At 38.6% G+C, this 13081-nt stretch overlaps 1 protein-coding gene across 1 annotated transcript in view; it reads left to right on the top strand.

The window, feature by feature from the left end:
* The window catches only part of ALDH8A1 (aldehyde dehydrogenase 8 family member A1), a 92024-nt gene extending 79945 nt beyond the window's left edge, over positions 1–12079 (top strand). The window contains exon 8 of the mRNA XM_073219640.1: positions 11576–12079. Within this exon, the coding sequence (XP_073075741.1) occupies positions 11576–11668 (93 nt within the window). The 3' untranslated portion in view covers positions 11669–12079. The remainder of the gene's footprint in view (positions 1–11575) is intronic.
* The last annotated feature ends 1002 nt before the right edge of the window (positions 12080–13081 follow it).

The following is a 13081-nucleotide window of genomic DNA, read 5'->3' as shown; positions in this document are numbered from 1 at the left end:
TCTTCTCTGCCATTTACTAGCATGTTTGGTGATGTAAATAAGTTTTCCCACTTGTAAAATAAGTGCAATTCCACTCATCTCATGAGGTTTGTAAGGTGGTGAAATGAGCTAATAAAACTATTATGACCTATATCACCTCACACCAGTTAGGATGGCCACCATCCAAAAGACAAACAACAACAAATGTTGGCGAGGATGTGGAGAAAGGGGAACCCTCCTATGCTGCTGGTGGGAATATAAATTAGTTCAACCATTGTGGAAAGCAGTATGGAGGTTCCTCAAAAAACTAAAAATAGAAATACCATTTGACCCAGGAATTCCACTCCTAGGAATTTACCCTAAGAATGCAGTAGCCCAGTTTGAAAAAGATACATGCACCCCTATGTTTATTGCAGCAATATTTACAATAGCCAAGAAATGGAAGCAACTTAAGTGTCCATCAGGAGAAGAATGGATAAAGAAGATGTGGTACATACACACAATGGAATATTATTCAGCCATAAGAGTAAAACAAGTCTTACCATTTGCAACAACATGAATGGAGCTAGAGGGTATTATGCTCAGTGAAATAAGCCAGGCGGAGAAAAACAAGTATCAAATAATTTCAACTCATCTGTGGAGTATAAGAACAAAGAAAAAACTGAAGAAGCAAAACAGCAGCAGACTCACAGAACCCAAGAATGGACTAACAGTTACCAAAGGGAAAGGGACTGGGGAGGATGGGTGGGAAGGGAAGGATAAGGGAGGGAAAAGGGGCATTATGATCAGCATACATAAAGCGGGGGGGGCGGCACAGGGAAGGCAGTACAACACAGAGAAGACAAGTAGTGATTCTATAGCATCTTACTATGCTGATGGACAGTGACTGTAATGGGGTATATGGTGGAGACTTGATAATGGGGGGAGTCTAGTAACCATAATGTTGCTCATGTAATTGCATATTAATGATACCAAAACCCTCCCCCCCAAAACCAAAAAAACTATTATGACCTAGCATATCTCGCATATACTTAGGTGTGGTTCATATGTGGTTAACTAACATCTTTTTGCTGAATCCCAAAAGTTACTGGTTTGTTTTCTTATCTGATAAGAAGATATGAGAAGAGACATACAGTGTACTCAGCCAGAATGCTAAAGAGAACTGTGCATGCCTCCTACTGAAAAGAAGCATCCACCTGTGGATATTGAGTGGTCTCCAGGATTGGTGGCTAGGTAGGTCCTGTCTTCTTTGGCCACACCCACCCAGTGTGCTGCGCTCTGCCTTTTCTTAGGAAGTATGTGCAGGTCTTTCTTTCTCCATATTCTCTTGCCAGCCTCTCTGTCATCAACAGCACACACTGGTCTCTCATGTAGGTCTCATGCCATCATAGGATTTACCACCCTGTATTGAGTGGTTCCCTGACTTGCTTGGGACTCCCACAGATCATAGGCCCCTTATCAGGAGAGATATCTGGTTCATCTTTGCATCTATAGCTCCCAGCACAGTGGCCAGCACACAGAAGGTGCTCAGTAAATGCTTTAAAAGTAAGTCATTGATTAGACAAACTTCAAAGCAAGGGAAGCATCCGTGATCATGAAGGCAAAGATGAATGTCATTGAACTTCCCGGGCTTATAAGACAGGACTTGGCTGGGCCTGGCCTCATGTTCTCATGACCCGCTCTCCTTCTTGCCCTGTGCGCTGCAATGACACCAGTCTCCTTTCATTTCCCCTTGCTTGCCATGCCCATTCCTACCACCCAGGGCAAGTACTTGGTTTGCCAGGTCGTGCTGTACAAAGGCCACCCCACTGAAGGGGGTGCCAATATTGTCCTATTCCAGAAATGCCATGCAAGCCACAGACAGACCTGAGCCTCATATGTAATTTAAAATTTTTTATAGCTATGTTAAAAAAAAGTAAAAAGAAGAAAGTGAAAGCAATAAATTATTGTATCTGAAATATATCCAAATAGTGCCATTTCAACATGTAATCAATAAATATAAAAATTATTAGTGTTGTTTTTTTTTCACACTAAATCTTTGAAATCCAGAGTGTATTAAATATTTATAACACATCTCGACTTAGACTAGCCATGTTTTATGTGCTCAGTGGTCAAATGTGACTAGTCACTGTGACACTGGGCAGCATGTGGTTGTGTACTGACATTCAGGACAATGTAAAGTTGAATAAACTCGTTTTCTGGAAGTTGACAGTAAAGTGTCTTGTTCTAACAAAATCATTAAGTTATGACAATTGTCTAACAGAATCAAAGGGTCTCGAGGAGGTGGTGCCATTTTTCCAATTTGCCCAAAGATGCTTCTCAGCCAGTGGTGACTTTACTTCAACAGGGCTTTTGTACATGCTGTTCCCTATGGCTGGTAGTTTATTTCTCCTTGGCCAACATCTGCTCTTGTTTCTATTAAATTGTCACTTCTTCCATGAGGACTTTGCTCGATTTTCTCACGGAGCCTTGTCTCTTTGCCTCATAGCACTTACTTGGTTTTGTAATGATATGCTCATGTGTGAGATTATTTGATTAAATTCTGTCTCCAACACAAAATGTTAAACTCTTGGAGGGAAAGCCCTTATCTGTGTTTGCTCACATGGAACCCCCAACTCTGAGTACAGCACTGGGTGCTTAGAAGGGAATGCATTTGGATGCACTAAAGGGCTGCCTGGCTGGTCTCATGTGTCAATGGCAACCAGCCCAGCAGTTTCAAATGTTCACATCCTTATAGTCCCAGATAGATCTTATTCTCTGCCACCGGGATGGAGCAGAGATTAGAATGTCATTCAAGGTCTCTCTAGGGAAGAAAGCTGACTATTCCCTGTCTCATTGCTGAGATGTGTTTCTTGTTCAAAGTGTGTGAATTCATCTGACCATTCTCCCCTGACTCTGTTCCTGGGTGCAGTTACCTTCTGTCTCTATAGAGCTGAGTGACTCTGAATTTTATCTTAGACTCATTAAGGAGATTTCATCTTTACTGGCCATTTTCAGATAAATGCATTTTAAAAGTAGGGCAGTTGGTAATGTGGTGAGCCAATTACTCAGGTAAGGGGACCCTTTGCATTTGCAAATATACAGGATTGTGCAAGTTCTTATCTGAAATTCAGGAGCTGGAAAGCTGGTAGATTTACTGAATTGCTTCATATGCTATCTTCTCCCTTCCCATCCTCCCAGTATTTCCACCAATAAATAAAATACACACATGGGGCTATAAATAAAATGAATTATGAGAACGAGGCAAATGCTTACTAATTAATTAACATTAATAGTATGTGTATACTGTTAACTGTAGTGGTTCAGATTTGGAACCCTAACAAATGAAAACAACAACTCAACATCCCAAAATCTGTGGGATGCAATGAAGAGAGTTCTAAGAGGAAAGTATATAGCATACAGGCTAATCTCCAGAAAGAAGAACAATCCCAAATGAACAGTCTAAACTCACAATTAATGAAATTAGAAAAAGAAGAAAAAATGAGGCCCAAAGTCAGTAGAAGGAGGGACATAATAAAATCAGAGCAGAAATAAATAAAACTGAGAAGAATAAAACAACAGAAAAAATGAATGAAACCAAGAGCTTGTTCTTTGAGAAAATAAACAAAATAGATAAACCCCTAGCCAGACTTATCAAGAAAAAAAGAGAGTCTATACACATGAACAGATTCAGAAATGAGAAAGGAAAAATCAGTGTGGACACCACAGAAATACAAAGAATTATTAGAGAATACTATGAAAATTTTATGGTAACAAATTGGATAATCTAGAAGAAATAGACAACTTTCTAGAAAAATACAACTTTCCAAGACTGACCCAGGAAGAAACAGAAAATCTGAACAGACCAATTATCAGCACTGAAATTGAATTGGTAATAAAAAATCTACCTCAGATGGCTTCACTGCTAAATTTTATCAGACATTTAGAGAAGACCTAATACCCAACCTTATTAAAGTTTTCCAAAAGGTAGAAGAAGATGAATACTTCCAAACTAATTCTGTGAGGCCAGTATCAGTCTAATACCAAAACCAGACAAAGATACCACAAAAAAATAAAATTACAGATCGATATCCCTGGTGAACATAAACACAAAAATCCTCAACAAAGTATTAGCAAACCAAATTAAAAAATGCATCAAAAATATCATCCATCATGATCAAGTGGGATTTAATTCCAGGGAGGCAAGGATGGTGCAATATTCAAAAATCCATCAACATCATCCACCATATCAACAAAAAGGACAAAAATCACACGATCATCTCAATAGATGCTGAAAAAGCATTTGACAAAATTCAGCATTCATTCATGATAAAAACTCTCAACAAAGTGGGTACAGAGGGCAAGTACCTCAACATCAGAAAGGCCATTTATGACAAACCCACAGCCAACATTATATTTAACAGTGAGAAGCTGAAAGCTTTTCCTCTAAGATCAGGAACAAGACAAGGATGCTCACTCTCACTACTCTTATTCAACTTAGTACTGGAGGTCCTCGCCATGCCAATCACACAACACAAAGAAATAAAAGGCATCCAGATCGGTAAGAAAAAAGTTACACTGTCACTGTTTGCAGATGACATGATAGTGCACATAAAGAACCCTAAAGAATCCACCCAAAACTACTAGAACTAATAATTGAATTCAGCGAAGTTGCAGGATACAAAATTAATACACAGAAATCTGTTGCATTCCTATATACTAATGATGAACTAGCAGAAAGAGAAGTCAGGAGAAGAACTCCACTCACAATCGCATCAACAAGAATAAAATACCTAGGAATAAACTAAGCCAAGGAGGTGAAGGGCCTATACCCTGAAAACTACAAGACACTCATGAGAGAAATTAAAGACAGCAATAAATGGAAATACATCCTGTGCTCATGGATAGGAAGAATTAATATTGTCAAAATGGCCATCCTGCCTAAAGCAATCTACAGATTCAATGCAATCCCTATCAAAATACCAATGGCATTCTTCAACAAACTAGAGAAATAGTTCTAAAATTCATATGGAATCACAAAAGACCCCATATAGCCAAAGGAATCCTGAGAAGGAAGAATAAAGCTGGGGGGATTATGCTTCCCAACTTCAAGCTCTACTACAAAGCCACAGTAATCAAAATAATTTGGTACTGGTACAAGAACAGACCCATAGATCAATGGAACAGAAGAGAGAGCCCAGACATAAACCCACACATAAACCATATATGGTCATTAATATATGATAAAGGAGCCATAGATATACAATGGGGAAATGACAGCCTCTTCAACAAATGGTGTTGGCATAACTGGACAACTACATGTAAGAGAATGAAACTGGATTATTGTCTAACTCCATATACAAAAGTAAACTTGAAATGGATCAAAGACCTGAATGTAAGTCATGAAATCATAAAATGCATAGAAGAAAACATAGGTAAAAACTCCCTTGAATATAAACATGAGCAACTTTCTCCTGAATGCATCTCCTCGGGCAAGGGAAACAAAATAAAAAATGAACAAATGAGACTACATCAATCTAAAAAGCTGTTGTACAGCAAAGAACACCATCAGCAGAACGAAAAGGCATCCTACAGTATGGGAGAATATATTTGTAAATGATATATCCAACAGTGGGTTAACATCCAAAATATAGAAAAAGCTCACATGCCTTAACACCCCAAGAAACAAATAACCAGATTAAAAAATGGGTGGAGGATCTGAACAGATACTTCTCCAAAGAAGAAATTCAGATGGCCAACAGATGCATGAAAAGATGCTCCATATCGCTAATCATCAGAGAAATGCAAATTAAACCACAATGAGATATCACCTCACATCAGTTAGGATGGCCAACATCCAAAAGACAAGCAACAACAAATGCTGGGGAGGATGAGGAGAAAAGGGGAACCCTCCCACACTGCTGGTGGGAATGTAAATTAGTTTCATCACCTTGGAAAGCAATATGGAGGTTCCTCAAAAAACTAAAAACATAAATACCATTTGACCCAGGAATTCCACTCCTAGAAATTTACCCAAAGGAAACAAGATCCCTGATTCAAAAAGTCATATGCCCCCCTATGTTTATTGCAGTGCTATTTACAATAGCCAAGATACGGAAGCAACCTAAGTGTCCATCAGTAAACAAATGGATAAAGAAGAGGTGGTACATATACACAACGGAGTATTATTTAGCCATACAAAGAAAAATCCTACCATTTGCAACAACATAGATAGAGCTAGAGGGTATTATCCTCAGTGAAATAAGCCAGGTGGAGATAGATAACTACCAAATGACTTCACTCTTTGGGGAGTATAACAACAAAACAAAACTGAAGGAACAAAAGAGCAGCAGACTCACAGACTCCAAGAAGGGACTAGCGGTTACCAAAGGGGAGGGTGGGGAATGGCGGGTGGGGAGGGAGGGAGAAGGGGATTGAGGGGCATTATAATTAGCACTCACAGTATAGGTAGGTTCCAGGGAAGGCAGTATAGCATGGAGATGACAATGACTGTAGCATCTTACTATGCTGATGGACAGTGATTGCAATGGGGTTGGCGTTAGGAGACTTGATAATAAAGGTGAATGTTGAAACCACAATGTTGCTCTTATGAAACCTTCATAAGATTGTATATTAATGATACCTTAATTAAAAAAAATGAAACTTTGATGTTATCAGAATATTTAGGTTCAAGTCACAGTCATGCCATTCACTAGCTGTGTGACCTTGGGCAATTTACTTAACCTCACTGGGCCTCAGTTTCCTTGTTTGTAAAATGAAGGGTTAAAAAGAAAAAAACCTCCCTCAGAAATGTATTGTAACACTTAAGAGAGCTTCTGAGCATGTAGTGCTTGCATAACACTCTCCCAGGAGTTACGTTTTTTTTTTTTTGAACGAGTTTGTGTCTATATGACTTTAAAGAGCTGGTTAAGAATGACACTTCTTAACGAGTAATAATTGTCGTAATCTGAGAGGAAACAAACTAGGTCTAGCACCTACTAATATTTGGGTTGTTCAACAAATCTTCTTTAATTAAGCCTCACTGAAAAAAAAATGTTTCAATAAAACAAGACTCTTCATGAATAAGGAAAGCAGAGCTGATAGCCTTACAATGTTTGGCTAGATCTCACTGAGGCCTCTTCCTCACTCTGAAATTTAGTATTTTATAGCAAATAGAAAAATACTTAAGAGATATAAAAAGCAATGGAAATGTTCATAATTTGGGAAATGCTCAAGCTTATATTGGCCAGTTTTTTCTATATAGACTGTCGTGTGCCTGGAGCATTATTTGGCTCAGCTGCAGAGGTAGAGCAACATCATTCATTACGTGCTTTCTGCTCTATTTTCCACTAGGCCTGGCAAGATGCTTGTAAAGTGGTTTCTTACACAGTGAGATTAAAAGAGAGATGCCTAAAGGTGTCACTGCTCAAGATTATGTCTCACATATCTGCTGCAGTGCCTACAAAGCCCACCATTAGAGACACCCTCCTTTGTGTCAAGGTTTAAGGTCTCTGGCAATGCCAGGTTGAAATGCACATTTCCCTCCCCATCCCCCAAAGAGAAAGAGGACATTCAGCCAATCCTAGCTACAGTCACCTAAGGTTGTCTTGGACACTGGCAACGGGGATTGTGGAAAGTCAGAGATACCTGGGCTTAAAACTGGGCCTTTAAAAAATTGTATTGTCTCTACAAATGATTCACATTACTGGGGCTTGTTTACTTATTTATAATGAGGGCTGATTTTAATAGGCTAGTCCATGGAGTTGGCATGAGGATTAAATTATGTGATGGTTTTGAGGTAGGGAATACAGAATTGCCTGTCAGAGTTGTTCTCTCCTTGAGAAATGGAGAGGTAAAATATGACAGAAGAAGGCAAAAGTCCAGAGTAGGGGCTCCTGCCTGGATGGGAAGCTCTGGAAGCCAGGAGGCAGCACGAGGCCGCGGGTGCCTGAACGGTGAGCAGGCGAAGAGCGTTGGGAGAGGGCAGGGGGGGGAACACAGGACAAGGGAAAAGGACACCAGACACAAATGTCACTGACACTATTCCTCAGGTGTTTCAAAATGCCTAAGTGATGTGTGTGTACTACAATTCATAGAATGCGGGTGATAATGTCACTATTTCAATCACAAGGAAGGCAGGAGAAAAATAATGTGCTGCATGCATGACAAGAACTTGGTATGTCTCATCCAGATATTGATTTAAATCCACTTATTTGTGCACTTCTTTTGAGAACATGCTCCGTGACAGGCATGGCGGGGGTTACACAGAGCAGTGACCCTCACAGCCTACTGCCAGTGAGCTTTTGCTGATGAGGGGAGATGGACAGAAGCCAATACAGAAATACAGAATATATCAGGTAATGAATGTCAAGAGGAAAATGAAGGTACAGGGAGCACTGAGGGGTAGTCTTTCAGATAGGGAAGTTCTCTTTGATAACAACAGGGTTAAAAAAAATCACTTGATTTATTCATTTCATTAAACACTACTGAGTACTTACTATGTGTCAGGTAGTTTGTGGCGAGAAAGGATGATAATATTGGGCAATACTGACAAATTCTCTCCTTTTTACAGAGCTTTCCTTTTTTAGGGGTAGGGTAGAAACAAACATATAAACAAAAAGTAAGCAAGGTAACTTCATATAGTCTAAATGTATCAAGGGAATAGATGATAAAATTGAGGAATCTGAGAGGAAAGTGATTTTTGGGGGGTGTAGGACAGGGGAAGTGGGTGAGTTGTAAGGCAGAATTAAAATCTACAGATAACTTTAACATACAAATGTACAATAAATATTATACTTATTTATTACACATCATGTATGCTTGTAGTTCTAGAACTTCTTTAATATATCAGAATATGTTCATAAAAATTCAGTCAATTAGTTTCTACTTGAGAGAGTATGAAGAAAATTGCTGGATTATTTTGTACATTTCCCTCTATCTTACTGTCTCCCTATCGATGACACCAATCTTCTCCTCTTCATTGCCCCTGCCTTCCCAACTTGAATATTTATGGTTATCACCTATTTAAAGTAATTTAGAATATACTTCACTTACTTGAACCATTTCAGCACTCCACCACTTTCTGTGATCTCCAACTAAGTGAAGTATGCTTAATACTATGGTCTAAGGCATTCGTTTATTTACAGAATTATCCGGAGATGTTTACACAGAAACGTGGTGACTTTCACTCTCCTAAAATGAAGTCTCAAAGTTAGCCTATTCAGATATATTCTCTGATACCAGGACAATCTTTAAACTATTTTGTAAATGATTCCAAACACAATAGTCCTTGTAAGGCCTTTTCTCAGTGGAACTGGATGTAGAACTGCAGGATGGATACCTTCCAGCCGTCTTTGCAATTAACTCAATGTCTCTTCTTTAGAGGGTTTATTATTAAGATATTTATGCCAATGACTTAGTCACGTAAACACACACAGACCTTCCTCGACTTATGATGGGGTTATGTCACAATAAACCCACTGCAAGTTAAAAAATTGTGGCAAGAATGCGTTTAATACATTGAATCTACCAAACACCACAAGGTAAGCTTAGCGCAGCCTACCTTGAACATGCTCAGCACACTTACAGTAGTCTATAGTTGGGCAAAGCCATCTAACAAAAAGCCCATTTTATAACAAAGTGTTCAGTGTCTCATGTAATTTATTGAATACTGTACTGGAAGTGAAAAACAGAATAGCTTCATGGGTACAAAATGGTTGTAAGTATATTGGTTGTTTACCATTGTGATTGCATGGCTGATGGAGCTTTCACATGAGATATTGTACTATATGTTACTGGCTGGGAAAAGAACAAAATACAAAAATTCACAATTCAGTATTTCTACTGAATGCTTATTGCTTTTGCACCACTGTAAAGTCAAAAAATCCTAAATTGAACCAACATAAGTTGGGGACCGTCCATGGTAAATTCCCTTTCCCTATCCCTTAGAAGTTCCTCCTCTTTTATTTCAATTCTCCTACCTTTCAACTTTACTTGTTTTCCCAGCTGAACAGATCTATTTCTACAGCTTCAAGTGACAATAAATGCTATGCTATTGCTTTCTATTTCTGTAAGTCCAGCCCACAGCAGCCTCTTCTACCAATAACCTACTGGGCATCTCCATTCGGACATTCCACAGCCTGAGAAACTCACCATTTAAAATGAAACTCCTATTTCCCCTCCAGTTGGTTCTACTTCCTATCTCCTTTCTTGGTTGATGATTTCCCCACTTTCGTCACTTCAACCCTATCTTCCTTTTTACCCACCAACCGTAGGTGACTAAGTCCTGCTGGTCCTACTTTAACATCGCCACATCTGTTCCCTCTTCACCTTTCCCCCAACGGTTGTGTCAATCCTGCAGACAGAGACCCGGCCACCTCTCTGCTGGGTGAACCACAACAGCACTACCCTGATTTGTTCTAACACTGACCTACACCCGGAATTTCAGAAAGAGCTCTAGAGCCTCATTATCTCTGAAATCACTAGTTCAAATATCAGTAACACATGCAGTGTTTTCTTAAATGTAAGTATTTGGCTGCAGTTGTATGTTATAGGGTGTTTCTCTGTGTTTATTTTTTTTTAACCTTGGAAAATGTAGATCATGTCAGAGGATCCAAATTCATAAATCTAGTCTGTTGCACTTGTCTGTTCTTAAGTGCAGATCAGATTGTTTTAATTGCTACATATTTCTATTTCCTAATCAACATACATCTCACCCACAATGGCCCATGTTTCTCTTAACAATGGAATTACAATAAAACATCTGTAACCAGAGCAGGCCACAGGGTCTGCTGTGTTGCTTTTTTGCCATCAGTCTCAATGAGGTGAAAAGTGAAAGCTAACTACAAACCAGCTGAGAATTAACACAAGCTGTTGTTTTTGAGTTTTCTAAATATTTTCCTACTCCTCTTGCGTGTTTTTTTTGTTTTGTACTTTTGTACTCAAACCCCCCTGCCAAGATCTCCCCCAACAGCATTCCTTCCTGGGTTCCTCAATCATCTGGACAGCAAACAAAACTTCTCATAGGTCATTAATCTCGAGGAGATAAGCTTGTTTAATATAAGGAGATGACTTGCATACATATTTTGACCACTTCAGAGTTCACAAATTCGATTTTTAAAAATAAGACCTTTGCTAACTGAATCTGCAATCTGCTTTGGATTTGCAATTTTAGGGTAGTGTTCAGACACTCAAAATGTGTCTAAAATGAAAATCACACCCTTGTGGAATTAGTAGGTATAGGTGGTGAGGAAAAGATATGTAGAATTGGAAAGGATAGAAACCTTGGGTAACCTTAACTAGAAAGTAGAAATATACACACATTGCTGTTTCCCTGATGTGTGTGTGTGTGTGTGTGTGTGTGTGTGTGTGTGTATTTTCTTTTTTACTGCCTATGGACAGACTATTCTTGGAAGAACTCTTCTGTGTATCCCTTTTGTTGAATACTGTGAATTTCCATATGTCTTTTTCCTCATGTAATTATCATTAAATTCTCTAGATAATAGCAAGACAGTTTTCCTTTTTCCTGCTTACATTTATGAACACTGTATTAAAATTGGTTATAATGAATTATGTGTGTTAAGTACTAATCTCATTTTTCTTTCTTTTATTCCTGCAGCTAACAGAATGGCATAGATACAGATGCGGGCTGTGCTCCAGGGAAACAGAAAGCAGAGATTGTCCATCTTTGCCAGGGAGATTGATGACTTAGTCAATATCACTGTGGGACACCTGGGAAAGGCTGCCTCTCCCCTGCCCACAACTGCTTCCTGATTATCAGCTCACCAGTGGCTGTCATCTTGTTCCTTTCTTTACTACAGCAAAGGAATGTTAAGCTTTCCTAAATCCTTATTCAAAATGTCCTTGAAGAAAAACAATGGGGGTCAAGCAAATGAGAGCTTCACATTATAATTTTCTGCAAATCTCTTAAATATCTTTGGAAAATGCTATTTATTTGACTCAGTTTCCCTCTTGCTTGGGGATAGTAGGTCTACCTAGATGCCTAGATGCCTTCGATACCTTGAATAGTCAACAGAAAGTAGGATCTTTTCCATTATGTCCTGTTTAGATTTCATATTATCTCACTGAATTTGAAAAGATCTAATAAAAATTGCTAACACCAGTTCCAACCTGAACCAAAAAAGTATGGGGAGGGAGGGTTGTTCTAAATATTAGGCAGTTTATTATTATCAAAAATCTGTGTTCCATTTTTTTCTTTGTTGGTTTTTAAACTTGAAACCTGTTTTGTGATACAAGGAACACGAAAAGATTTGGAAAGAAAAAGAAACATCTCTGAATATATGGCTCCAAACATTTTAAATCCTTTTGGTATGTGCAGACAAAATCTACCGTAGCTTGTGTGTGGGATCTTGATTATGTAGTTATGAATTATTTAAACAAAGTTTATGCAACATAAAGAACAATTGTCTGAAAATATGAATATCATTTTCTTCTTTTGTGTGGTAAATGCATCTATGCTGCTGATGTCATATAAGGGAAGCTTTATTCTCCACAAGCCTAGTGCTCTGCTTGCTTTTTGCTTAGAATTGTGGCTAAGCTTGGCAGCCTCAATGAGCCACTTTCTCCAAACTCAACCCTGCTGTTCATGGAAAAACAGTGTCACATGTGACAAAACAATGACCCGCATTCCACAAACTTCAGGTTGGCCTCTATGATGTTTGGGCTGAGTCTTGTTTCAGTAAATGTCTAAAATTATAGCACACTGAATTGATCACTTTTCCACAAGGGAAGCAGTGTAGGAAAATAGCCCGAGGCTCTGAAAGCTGTTGGAACTTTGGCTGGTTGGCTTTTTCATATTTTAGGGTCCAGCTTTGCTCTTGGCCTTTTTTTGCTTTTCTCTTCTAAAATAACTCATTATATCTGTGAGCTAATTGACAGGTCAGTTGAATTTCTTTACTGTCCATAGGAAAAACTTATGGGGTGGAATGAACACAGAATAATATCTATATCTCTGTTTCTCTCTTTGTCTCTCTCTGAGGGTTTCATGAGAGATTCATTCATTAGTGACAATATTAAATCCTACACTATATTTAAAAGAATAACTTAAAAATATATACAATGGGGGAATATTTGAGTGATCAGTTTAACATAAAAAAAGATCCTT

The sequence above is a fragment of the Manis javanica genome, chromosome 13, assembly GCF_040802235.1.
Source record: "Manis javanica isolate MJ-LG chromosome 13, MJ_LKY, whole genome shotgun sequence".
NCBI classification, from domain to species: domain Eukaryota; kingdom Metazoa; phylum Chordata; class Mammalia; order Pholidota; family Manidae; genus Manis; species Manis javanica.
The sequence above is the reverse complement of the archived record's forward strand: the minus strand, read 5'-3'. Positions and strand labels throughout refer to the sequence as shown.